The following is a 20,500-nucleotide window of genomic DNA, read 5'->3' on the forward strand; positions in this document are numbered from 1 at the left end:
AATTTTGGTGTCTGCATGACAACTGAAAGGGGTAAGTGCAATTCAATCATCCTTAGTGAAACAACTTCAAAAAATGGAATTTAATATTTTAGTCTTGTCATTCTTTGATTTGGTGCTAGCATGGTCAGTGAGTGATTTAAAACTTTTTGTATTTTGCTCTTCTAACACTGATTTGGCTTCATTCACATGTTGTTTGTCCACAAGGCTTTGGCAGTACTTTAAGCTATGGTGTAGCACTTTTTGCTTTCCGAGCAGCTTTCTGACACAGCTGTCGAACCATTGCTAGTTATTTCTCTCCCCTCACAAGTCTGGTAGGCATATACTTGTCTAAAGTATGTTTCACAGTATTCTTTATATTTATGCATTTATACCGAACATATTGTCTCAGACATGAACATTTATTTGATGTTGGCTGCTCAGATATTTGTATTTTTTTTAAATGCACTTACTAATAAGAAATAGCTATCTACTTCAAACGCTTCTCTGACTCCCTTAGGTGTGATACTATATTGGCCTTGTGATCACTGATTCCCTGTTCTGCAATAGCAGAGTCAAAAATTTTGGGTGTGTTTGTAAGCAGGAAATCTAAGACATTACACTCATGAGTTGGTCCCATGATTAACTGTTGGATATGGCATTTGGAATGCTATTACACAAATTCATGTCTCTACTGCCGACCCAGCTCACTTGAGTCTCCTAGTCTGTTGTAGATAAGTTTACCCCTAATGCTGTAACATTATTGGGAAGCTTATGATTAACCTTCTCAAAGGTTTATTTGAACTGTTCAACCATGATGACTCCTGAGGCATATAATAGCACCGAATAACCATGTTTCATCCATCACACTTATCTTCACCCACATTATTTCACATTCAGAATCCGTGCTAACCTCGCTAAGTTGGATGCATGAATGAAGGCGGTCTATGCAGGTAGAGGTATGTAAATGAATTACAGTGTCGACAGTTCCAGTTTTCTGCTTTACACTTGAAGAAAGCGAGTATCCTGTAAATTATGTCTCTCACTTGTTTATGTAGAATTGGTCGCATACCACAATCATTGACCATGACAGCCCGCAACAAGTGGAATAAACATTCACTAAATAAGTCATTACAGTCACATTTAGTGCTCACTCTGGCTATGACATTCACAGTAGAGAGCTACTGAATGCTCATCGACTGCCGGATAATGCGTGATGTCAGTTGTGCGGACTAAGGCAAACTCAACTGTCTTCATTTGGGACTCCAACTGTAGATGTTATTTACAACTATATACACAACTTCACCACTGGTGTCCAGCCTACCTATGTGATATACAGTCCAATCAGAATTTAAACTGACATTGCTATTAAATTCTGATATCAGCCAGCTTCCTGTTCCTGGCACTATGTGGGCACTATTACAATTTATAAATGAGGCAAATTCAGGGTACTTTCCATGGAAACTCCTGAGTACTTACTTACTTTACTTGCATATCCAAGCAAGAGGATTGAAACTCTCTTCTTCCAAAACTCTGCAGCCTTGATAGTCTTGTCATTGTGTAAAAATAGAACTTCATGTGTGCAAGCAAACTCCATCCTTGGGCACATGATGAGCAGATGTCCATCTTTCTCTGCATTCTTACTGGTGGTCACCTTCAGAGCAGCCCCACTTAATAATGTTTATTTTACATTTTGTGACTCCTGTCCTTTGTCTATTCAAAGCTCTTCATCTACTATACTGTAGAGTCATATAATCAACCATTTCAGTTGTAAATAGTTTTTATTGGTTGAAATCATGACCGGTTTTGGACAGTGATAAGCCAATCTCCAGGTGTACAAGAACAGTGAGGTGCATGGCTGCTGCACACTGGGCACATTAGGCTATGGGCAGGTGACAGCCATCCTTGAAGACAAGGTAAAGAATGATACAGTGATGGAAGATAGGGTGTATCTCTAAATTATGTCTCTCACTTGTTTATGTGGAATTTGTCACGTGCTACAATCATCAGCCATAACAGCTCACAGCTTGTTGCCCTAGTGTGGTTTCCTCTTTGGGGTGCATTTTGTATTTTGCAGAGTGTCTAACCAAATCAGCCTTCTAGCAGTAATGTCTGTTGGATGAAACACTTCCTTGACTTAAAACGAGTTGGAACTGTTTGATGGTTATAGACAAAGTGCAGTGGGTCAGTTTGTTGTTTTTCCTCCATATTTCACTGGCTACTTTTTGTCTAATTCCTGGTGGTGCTATGGCCACAAGTGGGTAAATTTTGTGGACAGATGTAGGCCTCAGACATCCAGTGGTAACCCTGACAGTCTCATTCAAAGTGATAGATACTTATATGAACTGTTAAATGATGATAATACATTAACATTTTCTTTCTGCAATCTGCCATATTAAATGATACTCTCTGTAATTGAGGGGACTGATATTCTTCCCTGTCTCCAATTGGTTCTGGGATAGATCCTCACAAATGCTAGCTCAGCCTGAAGCCTGCAGAACTTGCCCTTTGAACCAGCTCAGCCAGCCACTTATAGGAAATGATAATGGGCTCTGAACCTAGTGAGTAGCTGTCATTCATGCTGACATGTGGCCACCTGCGCCCAGTGTGCTCAGAAGTGGCTGGTAGAGCCCTATATCTTGGATGAGACCGCATGGCTAGTGCACCTGGTGGACATTGTGCTTCCTTCCTGACACTCCTGCTATTTCCCTAAGCGGCTCCTTTACCTACATAATACTGGAGCTCCGGTGAGCAACAAATCTGCCCTTGGCTCATTGTTACATTCAGTATAAGAACTGACAAATCTTTAACTAGGGGAGTCTGATTACATTTAGGTGTAGGACTAAAATGAGCCCATTATAGAATAGTGACAACGTATCAGGAAAGAGAGCCTGTGAAAACAGATGTATAGCACAGTATTGTTTCTGAGTGCTGTAATTCTGTGTCATCATAAGCTTGAGTGAGGTTGGAGGCAGTGGGATGTTTTAGATCTTAGCCTATTTATGTTTGCATGAGAGAAGGGATTGCTGACAAAGGTGTTCAGGAGATCAATGAGACAGGTGAAAGAACATCACTGTTAATATAGACAAGGAGAAGGTCTAACAACTTTTTAAAGTGGTGTTTGTTCTGCTGTCACAGTTTGTGATTGAAATGATGGCTTAATAAAATTTAGGGAAATAATAGGGGCAGAAAATTGTGGAACTTTGTATAGGAACATGAATTTATCTTTTTGGTAAGTGGCGGATATTATGTACAAATGACAACAAATAGGGTGATATCTAGATATAAATGGGATTGGGAATATTGAAAAGTCTGCCTGAGAGTTGGTTTGTATCCAGAGAGAAGGACTTGTAAAGTATTTGTCGAAGTACACTTTTGATGTCTTGTACCCTCCCTTGTCATGTCATCCTATGTTTTATTATTTCTGTCGTGAGTAGTTTTAGGTTCTCCAGTCCTTTCTCTGTCAGTTGAAGAATTCACTAATTCTGAAAGCTAACATTGATCTCATGTTTTGATCATGTGCTTGCCTGGTGCCGTGTGCTGAGATTTCAGTTATATCTCAAATGACACAAAGTATAATAGACTAACAAAAGACACACATATTTATGGCTGTATTGATCAGACTAGTTATGTTGTCCTGGCACTGCAGCTTGACTGCAGTTGAGTTACATCACTAGGACATTGGAGTCGTGTTTATGTACACACATATTTTGTTACTCTGTTAGCTTTAAGGAAAGACCTTGTCTGGAAGCTAGCTCAGCCTGATAATGGCTTCATACTTCACCTATGCTGTGAGTGATTACATTCTCTCTTTTCATTATTTATATGTGTAATAAGCTGTCTCTGTATAGCAAAAGCTGATCTCTGACAACTAACAATGCTATTGTTAAGTTTCAACTATGAAGTGATAATAGCTGCTGCAATACTGACTGATTGCCTTAGCTGCCTGCACTGTGGCAGTGCTGAAATGTTGCCATTTAAACGTAAACAAAATAGCATTATATGACTAGTCGTAGCAGTTGCACAAAACAACCATGGCAGGCCCATTTTAATTGTAGGGATTTTCTCTTGTGTTACATCTTATAGATGTAAGTGGCAAGTGTGCTGTTATTTAAATTTATTTTTGTCATTATGTAAGTGATATTTTTTATTTGTATGTTTTATAGGTCTTCAATAAGCAGCTCTCTCTTGCATCAAATGCAGCACAACAAAAAATTGGAAGTGGTCTTTGGAGTCATATGCTCATTAGCACAAATGTTTTTGCAAAAGCTATTTTTACAGTAACAGGGAAGGATATGGCTGTGTTCATTGACCAGTGGGTTCGCACAGGGGGTCATGCTAAATTCAGTCTCAGCTTTGTCTTCAATAGAAAACGGTGAGTAATGATGGATTTTTTTAATATGTTCATTGTTCATATTTGTACTACTTGTATTTCTAGATGGGTAGTCTTATAATGAAACATATTTTTATTAGTTTTAAAGTAGAAAACATATCTGTGAAACAGTAAATACGTGAAGTATTTCACTTTTTATTTTTACTATTGGTGGCTGCAACTCATATATATCATTCCACTGTTATTGATGTGATGATATTTCATTATCATTGTTGACTCTGTCTACAAATAACTTGACACTTGTGGTTGGCGTATTATATTAAAGTATCATGTAATTTCAGTTTTTCAGATTGAATTATGTTGCTGTCATATCTGTTTAATATTTGTCTCTGAGTCTGTGATTGCATGCTGAATGAGCAATTAAATATGTAAGTGTAAAGAACAGCATATTTTTTACAGGAATACAGTGGAATTGGAAATAAGACAAGATTCGACACAGCAGCGTGGTATAAGGAAGTATGTGGGTCCACTGTTAGTTACAATTCAGGAACTTGATGGGACTTTCCGTCATACATTGCAAGTTGAAGGAACTGTAGCTAAGGCTGATATCACTTGTCACTCAAAGAGTCGAAGGAATAAGAAGAAGAAGATACCACTTGTTACAGGAGAGGAGGTTGACATGGATCTCAGTGCAATGGAGTATGACAGACATGATTGTGACATAATTGCATTATGATACTCTTTTAATATTAATAAATGTAGGTCATAGTAACAGAACAAAAAATGATCTGTATAAGTGTGTCCTTCACATATGTCAGTGGATAAAAATGTGGTAGAAATTGTTTAATATCTATGTAATAACTTTATTAAATACATTGGTATATATATATCTAAAAAGAAAGATGATGAAACTTACCAAACAAAAGCGCTGGCAGGTCGATAGACACACTAACAAACACAAACATACACACAAAATTCTAGCTTTCGCAACCAATGGTTGCCTCGTCAGGAAAGAGGGAAGGAGAAGGAAAGACAAAAGGATATGGGTTTTAAGGGAGAGGGTAAGGAGTCATTCCAATCCCGGGAGCGGAAAGACTTACCTTAGGGGGAAAAAAGGACAGGTATACACTCGCACACACACACATATCCATCCACACATACACAGACACAAGCAGACATTTGTAAAGGCCTTTACAAATGTCTGCTTGTGTCTGTGTATGTGTGGATGGATATGTGTGTGTGTGCGAGTGTATACCTGTCCTTTTTTCCCCCTAAGGTAAGTCTTTCCGCTCCCGGGATTGGAATGACTCCTTACCCTCTCCCTTAAAACCCATATCCTTTTGTCTTTCCTTCTCCTTCCCTCTTTCCTGACGAGGCAACCATTGGTTGCGAAAGCTAGAATTTTGTGTGTATGTTTGTGTTTGTTAGTGTGTCTATCGACCTGCCAGCGCTTTTGTTTGGTAAGTTTCATCATCTTTCTTTTTAGATATATTTTTCCCACGTGGAATGTTTCCCTCTATTATATTCATATCATTACATTGGTATATATAGTTATAGTTACATTTGAGTTACACATTCACCAGTCTTTTTCTGAAGTGCTGGCTTCTGTTTTCACACTTCACTGAATGGAATTTGTGGTTTGGCTTGTTGCGTAGTTTACAGATGCAGTCCTCCTTGGGATTGCAATGTGGTCCCCTCTGGGACATCATCCCATGGAAACCATGGGTGGCAGAATGCATGTACAAGTGGTGCAGTTGGAAGTTTGGTTCTTCAGTATATGAATTCATTGCTTTTGTTTCCATTATTTTCTTTGCTATGTCTATGGCTTTGTGCTGTCTGCCTTCAATGATGGTTTTTTAAGCTAGCATCTCTGGAATATTGAAACTTTGTCTGATATCTTCTATGAAGAAAGATCTGGCTTTAGCATTCTCTAGTCTCTCGAGGTTTTTCATGATCAAGTAGATCCATATTAGTTGAATTTCACTTGTAGTAGGTGGCATAACTTTGAGCTTGTACAGCATTATCTCAGTTTACAGGGATAAATTTTATAGCTTAGGGATATTGTAAATGGCTTTTGTTGCAACTGTTGCTCGCTCTTGTATGTACAGACAGAAAGTGGTTTCAGTCGTTTGTAGCTTTACTCCTAAGTATTTGAAGTTGGATACTAATTCTAATACTGATCCATCACATGTGAGATGGTCTTACTTTAATATTCTTCCTTCTCATCTAAATTTCATTGTTTTCATCTTTGAGCTGCTGATTTACATCTATTTTCCTAGTGTCCATTTTCTGGTGCTATCCATGGCTGCTCGTAGGTCTTCTAGACTCCTGGAAAGGATGACCATGCCATCTGCATACATAAGCAGTTTTACAGTTCTTGTGTTTATAGTCTGCCTGATGTTCCCTGTCATTATGGTAAAGAGTTTGACTCCTCAGAACTCCTTGTATGACCTCTCTTTTTTTGGATGATGTCCTGCAACATCAGTATGTGATTGTATCTTGTCACATGGTATGTGCCTAGAACTGATGATTATTTCTAGTTTGTGGCTTGATTTACCTAGTATATTCTCTAGCTTCTGGATGAGTTTCTTCTTGTATACACCCGTGCTATAAAGATTGCACCCAGTGGGGTAATGGGTTGCACTAGAGTCTTGATTATTTCTTGAATGAATTCTTGAACAGCATGCAAAGCTGATCTGCGTGGAAAAGCCATATGGATTTGTTGGGATATTACCACATGGTCTTTGTTCAGCGTGCCTTAATAGGAGTTTAGAGCAGAGTTTAAATATAACACTCTCTAAGCAATTCCTCAGTAGAAGCTTGGGTCATCTTTCCTTTCTTTGTCCTTGCAGAACTCAGTCATAAATGTCTTCATCCGTTATTGTGAGATTGAGATTTTTGTTGAGGCATCCATTGACTAGGCATGCCGGTAGTCTCCCAGGTCTTCGACTGAGTCATTCGCGTGTTTCGTGTATATCTCATCTGATCCTGCCAGCTTGTTATTATTTCCATTCCTTACAAGACAGGTAACTTCATTGACTATAATTAGGTCTAGGTCTTCTGTGTTTATTTCATGTGGTGTGAAGGAATTTGACATTTTTTCTACTTCCTGAGTAGGTTACTGAAGTGCAGTTCCCATTGTTCCGTGTTTAAAAGAGGGGTTGATATCTGTTTTTTTCAGAGCCTTATGATTTTGTAAGGCTTCATTACTATCTCAGCAATTAATTTCTATTCATTGAGGAGATCATATGTTATCTTCTTTTCTTTCCAACATTCTTTAGCACACACTGTTAGTATGTCATTTCCATGTTACCTGGCAGCGTGGAGGAGCTATAGTGTCTGTTGTCTCATGAGGTAACATTTTTCAACAAACCATAGCTTTGTGGTGCCTTTGAATCTGGTTACTTTAGTTGTGGCATGTATGCTTATGTCATTCAGAGCTGCTGTTGCTTTGTCTAAGTTCGTTCCTTCATCATATAGATTATTGTTGTTTGTTCTGCTTTCTTTGCTATCCATCTTTCTTCATCTGCATACCTCAAAACTTGTGATTTAAGCTTTTTACCTGTGTGCTCCTGCATTTCTATGTTGATTGGACTTTAGTCACTACTGGAAAGTGTTTCTTAATTGTGACTTTTTCTGTTGGTAGAACAGAGGGCTGTGTAGTGCTGGAATGGGAACAGGGAAGGGTCTGGATGGGTAAATGGGTAAGGACAATGACTAACAAAGTTTGAGGCCATGAGGGTTACAGGAACATAGGCTGTATTGCAGGGAGAGTTCCCACCTGTGCAATTCAGAAATCTGGTGTTGGTGGGAAGGATCCAGATAGTACACTCTGTGAAGTAGTCATTGAAATGAAGAACTTCGTGTTGGGTGGTGTGCTCAGCAATGGGGTCCAGCTATTTCTTGGCCACAGTTTGTCAGTGGTCTTCATGCAGACAGACAGCTTGTTGGTAGTCATGCCCACGAAGGAAGCAGCATGGTGGTTGCAGCTTAGCTTGTAGATCACATGACTGGTTTCACAAGTATCCCTGCCTTTGATGAGCTAGATGATGCTTGTGATCAGACTGGAGTAGGTGGTGGTGGGAGGATGTTTGGGAGAGATCTTGCCTCTAGGTCTATTACAGGGATATGAGCCATGAGGCAAGGGGTTGGGAGCAGGGGTTGTGTAGGGATGGAAGAGGTTTCGTGGGCAGCTGAATACCACTGTGCTAGGGTGTGAAGATAGAACATTCCTCATTTTAGGGCACAATGAGAGGTAGTTGAAACCTTGGCAGAGAATGTGATTCAGTTGCTCCAGCCCAGGGTGATACTGAATCATGAAGGGAATGCCAGACAGTGGGACTTTGGGAGGTGGTGGATGACTAGAGAGGTAAGGCACATGAGATCTGTTTTTGTACAAGGTTGGGAGGGTAATTACAGTTCATGAAGGCCTCAGTCAGACTCTCGGTATCTTGGTATGGAATGGGTGGCAGCTGTTGAAGTGGAGGTTGGATAGATAACCCTACTTTGAGTACTTTATTTGTGCCTTTAGTTTGCAGTTGGTCAAAGCAGATTTTTTCTGAGATTCCATTTTCCTTGAGTAACTTAATCACATCTTCTTGTCTCATACTCAGGTGTAATTTACCCACAAAGAGCCACATTTTTCATTCACCGTTGTTTAATTCACTGATTTCCACTGACTTCATTCCCTTTATTTCCTGCTCTCTGTTTCTTGGTCTCCTTGGTATTTCCAAGTAGTATGGGAGCCTGTTAATAACATTTGATTCTGCCTGTTGCTTTTCATTTTGTGATTTGTTTTCTTCTTCTCTCTCTTGTTTCCTCTCCTCTTACCAGTTCTGGCTTTTCCCAATTTGCTGATTTTCTGTGGTGTTTCTTTATTCACATATTCACATGGTGGTTACTTTATAATGTATAATGTAAAGAAACTACGGAATGCATTGAGTATGACTCTGTGTGTGTGTGTGTGTGTGTGTGTGTGTGTGTGTGTGTGTGTGTGTGTTCTCTCCACTGTCATTTACCTGTACCAAAATATCAATTCAAATGTCCCAAAGTGTGACCTTGTCATTTTCACTATGTGTTACACATTTTAGTAGCTCATAATGCTTTACCTGGCAGTTTGTTTAACAACATTGCATGTTATATTTCTTAACGTGGTTGGATACCATATAAAATAGCAGGAACTGTACATTTCTGTACTTATAACTACGAATTAATGTCTCGCTCCACAAAAGCCAAAAACCTTTCATGACAAGACAGTCAGTTTTTTACCTTGGGCTGTTGAGCCGCAAGCATGGACCATCCAATCTGTTCTTTAAGTTGCTGCTGTGGGCTCTTGCAAGTGTTTACACTGCACAAAGCACTCATGTAACAGTGTGTCTTTGGTTCTTCTCAATCTAATATCAATGATATTTCAGAAAATGGAGGAGAGTCACTCTTTCTTTTAATGTCTACCTGGAAATGAGGTTTACACTGATTGAAACGCATCATACATCTTGCGAGGTCCCAAAATAGAAGTAATGAATGATATGGCAAAGAAACTTCCAGCAACTAATCAAAGGCAGCATCCAAGTGCAGTAAAAGCCACCCACCACTGAGAAAGCAATGGTACAATCATACAGTGATCGTATTTCAGAATTATTGTATTATTTTGTGCAGAAATAAATACTAACAGTTTAGAAACTGAACTTAGGTACAGTACTGCTGTTTTCATCCCTCTGCATATTCTGATGCAACAGTTTTGAGTCTGTGCTATTTGACCATGATTGCAACTGTATATTTTGTAAATAAACAGCAGATTGTCAATCTGGCTGTTTAATTAACAGAGATGTCATGATCTACATTTAATTTCTGACCTCCAATCATCAAGAGGGATTTAATGTAACAATATGGACTCAATATATACGACATTACAAATGATGATACAGGTAGCCAACTACATCAGTAAACTACAGGTGATGGGAATGGGCTGTATCTTAAGACATGAAGGAGGATGACATTTCATTGGAGAACAGTGAGTGACTGCAAGACTTGCAATGTATAGGGACCAGCATTTTCTATCGTTGATAGTCATGTTTTGTGATGTGAATTAAGTATACATAAGGACTAATAGAGTGACAATAATGTCAAGGACACAGTTAACTTGTAACTTTTTGGAGGAGGTTAGTTATCAGTGGAGATCGTGGCTGAGATGATGGAGAGGTACAAATAGATAGTGATTAAGATATCCATGAAACTCTTAGTAATGCCATGTAACTTGCCTCAGACTCGGATTTCTTAGAAAGGAACAAAATATGTGAAATGAGTAATGTAGCCGAATGAAGCAGCTAGAAATGCCAAGGAAGTACAAGATGAGTCTCACAGGACTCTGATTGCCTTCTTCAGAGAATGCCAAAACAAGACATGGCAAGAACAAGAAAACATGCAGAAAAGAAACATAAAGAAACAACAAAAGGACATGACAGTACTGGAAAAATCACTGGATCATTGCAAGGATTGAGTATAGGTGAATTTCAGGACAGAATGGAGCAGGTACAAGGAAAAATACAAAACCATTAGACTGGAAGGTGGAAGAATTGTCACATTCTCTATGAAAGACTGCTAAGGAAGAGTACACATTAAAATGACAATTGCAGGAACAAAAGCCAAGTTTCTGGTAGATGACTGATGACCTCTTTGCACAGATACAACAGCTGACTGTAGAAGTTTAGAGCAGCCATGGGCAGACTTTGGTGGCCCAGATCCTGGTTGACATAATTACTTAAGCTTGCAGTTCGGCTCATCACATACTGATATGAATGACACCCCTTTTCTGACACATCATGGCAACAAATTGTGTCTCCAAACATGCATTTTTCGAAGTGCATTCATTTTATGTTCACCCCATTTTCAGATGTTTACACTTATTTACAAATTGTGAGTGCTGGTTTTTACTTAGGATGTTTTACAATAGCTTCCTTAAAAACTTCCTTTGCAAAATTCTGCATCATTAGTAAAGAAATGATGCTCAGAATACATAAATAAATGTAAACATTTGTAGAGTGAATGCGAGGTATCTTGAAATATCATGATGGAAAAATAAACTCTTATAAATGCAACTGGTTGCAGTTAATTCATTACAAATTACCTTCAGTTTCAACAGTTGCATTGTTCTAATATTTCAACAGTGTACAAGAATTATTTGCTAGTGTTAACATGAGAGAGAATATGAAAACAAAATACAGTGTTGAAAGAGGTAATTCCATTAAGCAAACAATTAGGAATAACTTTGCAATTTTTAGTCACAGGCAGCTCATTAGACTGTTTGAAACTTATTGTGTTAATATCCACAAACACTGTTAGCAAGCATTTTAAAAATATTTTTCTAAAAATACGTTTGATGGCTGATTGCAAAGGCATGAGTTGTTTCCTGTAAAAGTAAATAAATTAAGCCATCATTTGTTTGTTCATTTTAAAAAGTTGAAGCTTGAAGTTAGTGTAGACTGGCTGTATTATACAGGAGCCAACCAGGAATAATGTGAACAACAGAATGGCAAACATGAAAAAGAGCATCATGGGTTGAGTACAGTGCGAGAGCTTCATTCTCTCTGCCATGCATTTTTTCTGTGGGCCAGAATGAAACCAGTCATGGGCTGTATTCAGCGCATGGGCCGCCAGTTTCCCGCGCATGGTATATAGGATAAAGGAGCATGTTTAACAGATGTACTCCATGTATACATCAGCCAAAAGAGGGTCAAAGCTCACGAGCTGAAGTAAGACTAATTGCAGAATAGCATTCACGGAATATGCTATTTGAGTTGCAAGATTTGCTGTCTGAAATTATATGAGGCAATAATGATGAAAATAAAAAAGGAACTTGTTACGTTGTCATCTGGGAGTGCAGCTTTGAGTTACCTTACAGTACAACACTTCTGTAATTCCATCCGTCTGGTTACATTCACCCTTCAGCATCTGTAAAAAAGATTTGCAGTCCTTTTTTGAATTTATAGATAAGAAATGTGTGTATCAGTTTCATTGCTGCAATGAAGTCAACAATATTGTATTCATATACCTGTGAAATGTTATAGAAATATATAAACCAATGTTTGCGATACAATTGCATATCTGTAGGACGTGGTAAAGAGCAGACAGTTTATTGAGATTTTTGATTTCATTATTGCGCCTAGCAATCAGAGAAAAACGGTTGGGGGTTCCACATGGAGGTACTGAAGACATTTGTTTAACTGCTAGATAAAATTTAATTTATTGATCACGGAAGGAGAAGCTCCCAGTGAAATAATTGAGAGTGAGGGGAAAAGTTGTTTGGTCATTGTTAATGAAACACTTAAATTCTGCAACTTCTGTTTATTTATGAATTATAAATTGTGACTTGAGACCAGCTACCATAGAGTCAAAATTATTGCATCAAATGGCACACACAGAGTGTAATGGAGCTGCGTAATACTGTTCTATACTGTCAGTTCATCATCCAAACTTATATTTGCATTTGCAGAAATTCTTATAGCTTTTTTACGAAATCCACTGTGCGACAGTATTGTCAGTTTGTCCGTAGTGGCTGGCCTTTTCAGCACTCAGATGCTACCCTTGAGAAGCTTCTGACAGTTTCTGTGCTGTATTGTTCATTAGCTACATGCTATGACCTCGTAACTTCTTAAGAAAGACTTTGCTCACAAAATCTGTTACAAACTACAGAGAGCCTAAGGCCCCTTAAGTTCAGTTCAGTTTCACTTTTCTGCATGAATGATTGTACATGCTTGACAGATACTATTGTCAAACCTGTCTGACGTAGTGGCCTTTCAGTTTAGTTAACGTAACGTCCCATATTATATTGCAGTTAGCTACCCAGCAAAGTCTGTTCAATGTAGTATAAAGGTGTAACAATTGCAAATCACAGTACTTGACTGGAAGCTGATTAAAAAAAAAAAAACTGCTGAGAACCTAGAAAAGTTCTCCATCACTGAATAATTCCTGGCAATATTGTGATAGGAAAAAGCTAGCTGGGTTCATCAGTACTCAAGTTATTTAGGTTCCCTTCTCCAGAACTAGTACTAATGAGACTTGTGGATAAAAGCCACTTTTCAAATATATGCTGCTTTTTCTATCCAGGTGTTTACTGTTTCTCTTGCTTTTATTTGTTTCTCTTCTTTTACTTCAGACCTCTTTCACATGTTTCCCTTATCACTGTACTTAGCCACTGTTTGCTTCTCTCTGTCATTGTGCCCAACCCAACTGTGTCTCCTTCCTATCTCTTTCTTTCTCTTTTCTTTTTTTTTCTAGACGTGTTTTATTATCTCATTCTGTCCCCACTCCTCTCTCTCTCTCTCTCTCTCTCCCTCCCTCTCCCTCTCTCTCTCTCCCCCTCTCCCCCTCCCTCTCCCTTTTTTTTCTCTCTCTCCCTCCCTCCCTATCCTTCCCTCCTCCCCCCCACCACCCACTTCTCCTGCATTCCCCACTTCCACTCTGAAGTCTGATATATTTTAACCCTAGAAGTACCAACAGAGGGAGGGGAGAGGTGTGTGTGCTACTTTATGCTCACCTTTTGTAAATACTGTACTTTAGTCATGTACTTGATATTTTAAAGAAAATATTTATTGTTTTAAATTAATGCTTCTATCAGATTCTTTAAATGTTGTAATTTTTTCAGTTAAACTTAATCCAAATATTGAAGTCTAACTAGCATGTAGTAGTAGATGCAACTTTTCACAACGATTGTCATATTCAATATTTTCAGCTTTTTAACCCTTCATAGACATCAGTATCTCTCTGAAAAGTATGTTGTTAATAAAAGTCAACAACAATTAACAAAATTTAAATTTTTTGTGGTTATAAAGTAACACCCTGCACCCCCTGTTGGTAGCATATCTTATCGGAGATGTGTTGGTGTTGCTAAGACAGCACTAAAAGATATTCATGGCTCTGGACCCTACTTATATATTAGTAAAACTTTTGAAAATATATTGTTAATAAAAGTGAAAAATAGATAACAACATTTGTATTTTTTTAACTTTTTTGCGGCATATATAAACTGACACCCCACCCAACCCCTTTGTTGGTAGTATACATTATGGAAAAGGCATTTGTATAGCTGGGTTCAGGATGCTCTAAAGTTGTAAAATCTTTACCACTCCATTGGCTGGTCGATATAGGAACCTATACAAATTATTTAAAAAAGAAAACAGTTTTGGTTGCAAAGTAATGATTATTTAATTATGTGTTTCATCCTTATGGGGGATCATCAGACTGTGTAGCATTCTACAAATAAGCATTCATCAAACTGTGTGAGATAGTGTGTGCACGTTAAAAACACTAGCCTCTGCAGATGTGGCAGCATGGTCCTATTTTTCAGTTCTGTATAAGCTGATGTTCGCTTGTTGAAGGTCCTTGCTCTATCTTGCACAATGTGATGAAAGCTTATTTTCAGAATCCTACATAATCTGATGATGCTCCAAAAGGGAGAAATGCTTTATTAAAAAATCATTATTTTGCAACCAAGACATTGCTTTTTGGAAAAAAAATCTACAATTATGTTTTTTATCTTCATGTGCATCCTGTGTGGGTCTCTCTCTTTTTAAATTTAGGAAGTTATTTTATTTTTTTTACTATTAGGAGGCAAATGTATGTTTCATGTTTTGGGTTAGGATTCATTTCCTCTTAGAAAGATATGAATTGAGTGTGTAATAGTAATTAATGTACTTACAGTGCTGACTCACCTGTGTTGTGGATAAGACTGGATCCAGACATGACACTGTTGCGCTCTTGTGCAATAGAACAGCCAGATTACCAGTGGCAGTACCAACTCCGCCATGAAAGAGATGTTACTGCACAGATAGAAGCTATAGCAGCTCTAGAAAGATTTCCCACTCCTCCTACTCGTCTCGCTCTCACAGATACTATAGAAAATGAACAGACATATTATAAAGTACGTTGCCGTGCAGCACATTGCCTTACAAAGGTATGTATATGAGTGATTGTGTATCCTGTTATGCTTTAAAAATATTATCTGTTACCAGTTATTTTTAAAAACAGTGAATCAGTACAGTTCAATATGACTGGGAGGTAGTTACTGTTTTTCACAGTGCTTTCTAAAAAAATTACTGTCATCACAAATTTGACAGTACAGTAGAAAGAACTCATCATCTGGTTGCTATGATTCTGATTTTGAAGTTAAATGAGGGCATTTTGAATATTCTTCTAACACCACTGTATATTTCTTAAGTGAAGTAGATGAACGTGAAATTATGATGCTTTCTCTTCAGAAATGAACTTACCTTAAAATATACACATTTAGTGAATATTGATCATTTCAGAATGATGTGGTTTTCACAGTCTTATATATTATGTGATTTTCACTGTCTTACATATTATGCCCCCCCCCCCCCCCTCCATGAACCATGGACCTTGCCGTTGGTGGGGAGGCTTGCGTGCCTCAGCAATACAGATAGCCGTACTGTAGGTGCAACCACAACGGAGGGGTATCTGTTGAGAGGCCAGACAAACGTGTGGTTCTTGAAGAGGGGCAGCAGCCTTTTCAATAGTTGCAGGGGCAACAGTCTGGATGATTGACTGATCTAGCCTTGTAATACTAACCAAAACGGCCTTGCTGTGCTGGTACTCCGTACGGCTGAAAGCAAGGGGAAACTACAGCTGTAAATTTTCCTGAGGGCATGCAACTTTACTGTATGGTTAAATGATGATGGCGTCCTCTTGGGTAAAATATTCCAGAGGTAAAATAGTCCCCCATTTGGATCTCCAGGCGGGGGACTACTCGAGGACGTTGTTATCAGGAGAAAGAAAACTGGTGTTCTACGGATAGGAGTGTGGAATGTCACATCCCTTAATCGGGCAGGTAGGTTAGAAAATTTGAAAAGGGAAATGGATAGGTTAAAGTTAGATATAGTGGGAATTAGTGAAGTTCGGTGGCAGGAGGAACAAGACTTTTGGTCAGGCGAATACAGGGTTATAAATACAAAATCAAATAGGGGTAATGCAGGAGTGGGTTTAATAATGAATAAAAAAATAGGAGTGCGGGTAAGCTACTACAAAGAGCATAGCGAACGCATTATTTTGGCCAAGATACACACGAAGCCCACGCCTACTACAGTAGTACAAGTTTATATGCCAACTAGCTCTGCAGATGATGAAGAAATTGAAGAAATGTATGATGAAATAAAAGAAATTATTCAGATAGTGAAGGGACATGAAAATTTAATAGTCATGGGTGACTGGAATTCAGTAGTAGGAAAAGGGAGAGAAGGAAACGTAGTAGGTGAATATGGATTGGGGGAAAGAAATGAAAGAGGAAGCCGCCTGGTAGAATTTTGGACAGAGCACAAATTAATCATAACTAACACTTGGTTCAAGAATCATAAAAGAAGGTTGTATACACGGAAGAAGCCTGGAGATACTGATAGGTTTCAGATAGATTATATAATGGTAAGACAGAGATTTAGGAACCAGTTTTTAAATTGTAAGACATTTCCAGGGGCAGATGTGGACTCTGACCACAGTCTTTTGGTTATGAACTGTTGATTAAAACTGAAGAAACTGCAAAAAGATGGGAATTTAAGGAGATGGGTCCTGGATAAACTGACTAAACCAGAGGTTGTACAGAGTTTCAGGGCGAGCATAAGGGAACAATTGACAGGAATGGGGGAAAGAAATACAGTAGAAGAAGAATGGGTAGCTTTGAGGGATGAAGTAGTGAAGGCAGCAGAGGATAAACTAGGTAAAAAGACGAGGGCTAATAGAAATCCTTGGGTAACAGAAGAAATATTGAATTTAATTGATGAAAGGAGAAAATATAAAAATGCAGTAAATGAAGCAGGCAAAAAGGAATACAAACGTCTCAAAAGTGAGATTGACAAGAAGTGTAAAGTGGCTAAGCAGGTATGGCTAGAGGACAAATGTAAGGATGTAGAGGCTTATCTCACCAGGGGTAAGATAGATACTGCCTACTGGAAAATTAAAGAGACCTTTGGAGAAAAGAGAACCACTTGTATGAATATGAAGAGCTCAGATGGAATCCCAGTTCTAAGCAACGAAGGGAAAGCAGAAAGGTGGAAGGAGTGTATAGAGGGTCTATACAAGGGCAATGTACTTGAGGATAATATTATGGGAATGGAAGAGCATGTAGATGAAGATGAAGTGGGAGATACGATACTCTGTGAAGAGTTTAACAGAGCACTGAAAGACCTAAGTCGAAACAAGGCCCCGGGAGTAGACAACATTCCATTAGAACTACTGACAGCCTTGGGAGAGCCAGTCCTGACAAAACTCTACCATCTAGTGAGCAAGATATATGCAACAGGCGAAATACCCTCAGACTTCAAGAAGAATATAATAATTCCAATCCCAAAGAAAGCAGGTGTTAACAGATGCGAAAATTACTGAACTATCAGTTTAATAAGTCACGGCTGCAAAATACTAACGCAAATTCTTTACAGACGAATGGATAAAGTATTAGAAGCCGAACTCGGGGGAAATCAGTTTGGATTCCGTAGAAATATTGGAACACGTGAGGCAATACTGACCCTACGACTTATCTTAGAAGCTAGATTAAGAAAAGGCAAACCTACGTTTTTAGCATTTGTAGACTTAGTGAAAGCTTTTGACAATGTTGACTGGAATACTCTCTTTCAAATTCTAAAGGTGACAGGGGTAAAATACAGGGAGCGAAAGGCTATTTACAATTTGTACAGAAACCAGATGGCAGTTGAAAGAGTCGAGGGACATGAAAGGGAAGCAGTGGTTGTGAAGGGAGTGAGACAGGGTTGTAGCCTTTCCCCGATGTTATTCAATCTGTATATTGAGCAAGCAGTGAAGGAAACAAAAGAAAAATTTGGAGTAGGTATTAAAATCCATGGAGAAGAAATAAGAACTCTGAGGTTCACCGATGACATTGTAATTCTGTCAGACACAGCAGAGGACTTGGAAGAGCAGTTGAACGGAATGGATAGTGTCTTGAAAGGAGGATATAAGATGAACATCAACAAAAGCAAAATGAGGATAATGGAATGTAGTCGAATTAACTCAGGTGATGCTAAGGGGATTAGATTAGGAAATGAGACACTTAAAGTAGTAAAGGAGTTTTGCTATATGGGGAGCAACATAACTGATGATGGTCAAAGTAGAGAGGATGTAAAATGTAGACTGGCAATGGCAAGGAAAGTGTTTCTGAAGAAGAGAAATTTGTTAACATTGAGTATAGATCTAAGTGTCAGGAAGTCATTTCTGAAAGTATTTGTATGGAAGTGAAACATGTACGATAAATAGTTTGGACAAGAAGAGAATAGAAGCTTTCGAAAAGTGGTGCTACAGAAGAATGCTGAAGATTAGATGGGTAGATCACATAACTAATGAGGAGGTATTGAATAGAATTGGGGAGAAGAGGAGTTTGTGGCACAACCTGACTAAAAGAAGGGATCGGTTGGTAGGACATGTTCTGAGGCATCAAGGGATCACCAATTTAGTATTGGAGGCCAGCGTGGAGGGTAAAAATCGTAGAGGGAGACGAAGAGATGAATACACTAAGCAGATTCAGAAGGATGTAGGTTGTAGTAGTTACTGGGAGATGAAGCAGCTTGCACAGGATAGAGTAGCATGGAGAGCTGCATCAAACCAGTCTCCAGACTGAAGACCACAACACCAAACAACAACAACAGCGTATTATGGTAGAGAGTCAGAAATAAATTGTGAAATTTTTCAACCATCTCACATAAAGAACAGACTGGAATAAAATTGTGCTTCAGGTGGTATAATTCCAAGTATCGGTAAGGGAAACACTTAAAATAAAATTATACTTTTCATCTTTAGAACTATACATCATCCTTTTTTAAGGAAAGCAAGATTTTTGGATGAGGTTGGAAAGAGGGCAAACAGGTGATAGGTTGCTCTGACCCTATGTCTGTTATGAGAAGGAAAGAAGGTAAAGACAAAGGAAAAGTGTCAGAATGTGAAATCAAAGATACTACATTGGTAAGCACAGTGCATGTTACAGTTAAGAAAGGACAGGAAGGACAGTCTGGGAAATATTGATGGAGGAAGAGAAAATGAAAAGTGGTAAGAGTAATGCAGTTAATAAAAAGGAAGAAAGTGTGAAAAAGCAGAGAGAAAGTGGCAGGGGAATGTGTGTGTGTGTGTGTGTGTGTGTGTGTGTGTGTGTGTGTGTGTGTGTGTGTGTGAGAGAGAGAGAGAGAGAGAGAGAGAGAGAGAGAGAGAGAGAGAGAGAGAGAGAGAGAGAGATAGTTAGTTAGTTAGTTAGTTAGTTAGTTTGGGGGGAGATTGTTGCTTAGTGGATTGATCCAGGTGGCTAGTATGATAGAGATATAGCAGGCATGCTGTAAAGAATGTTCAGTAACTGGATGTCCCTAAGTTAGACAGTTCATCTGTGTATGTTAGACAGTTCATCTGTGTATGTTGATGCATTCAATCAATTAGATGATGTATGTTTCGGTGTATCGACAAGCGCCGGCATGAAGATGAACACAAGAGCAGAGAAGGCTATGAGACAATGTCAGCCAATAGCTCCTGCCAGATTCGGGCACACAGTACTAGACCTACACTAGAAGAGCACTACGATAACAGTTATTAGTGATCCATATCCATTGCTTGTATAGACATAGTATATAGAGAAAGACATCGACTTTTTGAATGTCGCCTATCGCTTGTGACACATTCTTGTAATACAAAGTTAAGTATTGTCAATCTCCTTTATTGCAGTAAAAACTATTAGTGTGATTTGCTTGAATTATTGAATAACTATCCGAGAATGCAGCATCCTTTAGGCACCCTGTAAGAGACGAGTGGACAGAGAATGGAGCATTTCTTAAAGTGTGTGCCTCTTTGGTAAATATATCTGCTTCAACATCAAATCCCTCAACACCTATACTAATAACCTCTCTCAAGCTTTCCTACCACAGCCACCCTAGAGAGTTTGTGGAGAAACAAATCACCCAGGCAGTCTTTTCGTCCAACCTACATAGCTCTCATTTGTGAAAACATTAGCCTCCCCACCCCTCCACCATCTACACCCTCTCCCTTGTCACCCTTTTCTACCAGGACCTTCAATACTTCAATAGATTACTCTGATAGTGTGTAGACTACCACTTTACATACAGATGGCTTCAAATGTTGACACATTGACAGGGAGTATACTAAGTAACTAAATATATGAGTGTGTGGAAAACCAAAAATGTT

At 38.7% G+C, this 20,500-nt stretch overlaps 1 protein-coding gene across 1 annotated transcript in view; it reads left to right on the plus strand.

Moving 5' to 3' along the window:
- The window catches only part of LOC124613240 (transcription initiation factor TFIID subunit 2), a 116,167-nt gene that overhangs the window by 18,678 nt on the left and 76,989 nt on the right, over positions 1-20,500 (plus strand). The window contains exons 9-11 of the mRNA XM_047141921.1: positions 4,143-4,351; positions 4,769-5,008; positions 15,005-15,257. Coding sequence (XP_046997877.1) covers positions 4,143-4,351; positions 4,769-5,008; positions 15,005-15,257 — 702 coding nt within the window. The remainder of the gene's footprint in view (positions 1-4,142; positions 4,352-4,768; positions 5,009-15,004; positions 15,258-20,500) is intronic.

Source organism: Schistocerca americana, chromosome 1, assembly GCF_021461395.2.
Source record: "Schistocerca americana isolate TAMUIC-IGC-003095 chromosome 1, iqSchAmer2.1, whole genome shotgun sequence".
Taxonomy (NCBI): Eukaryota; Metazoa; Arthropoda; class Insecta; order Orthoptera; family Acrididae; genus Schistocerca; species Schistocerca americana.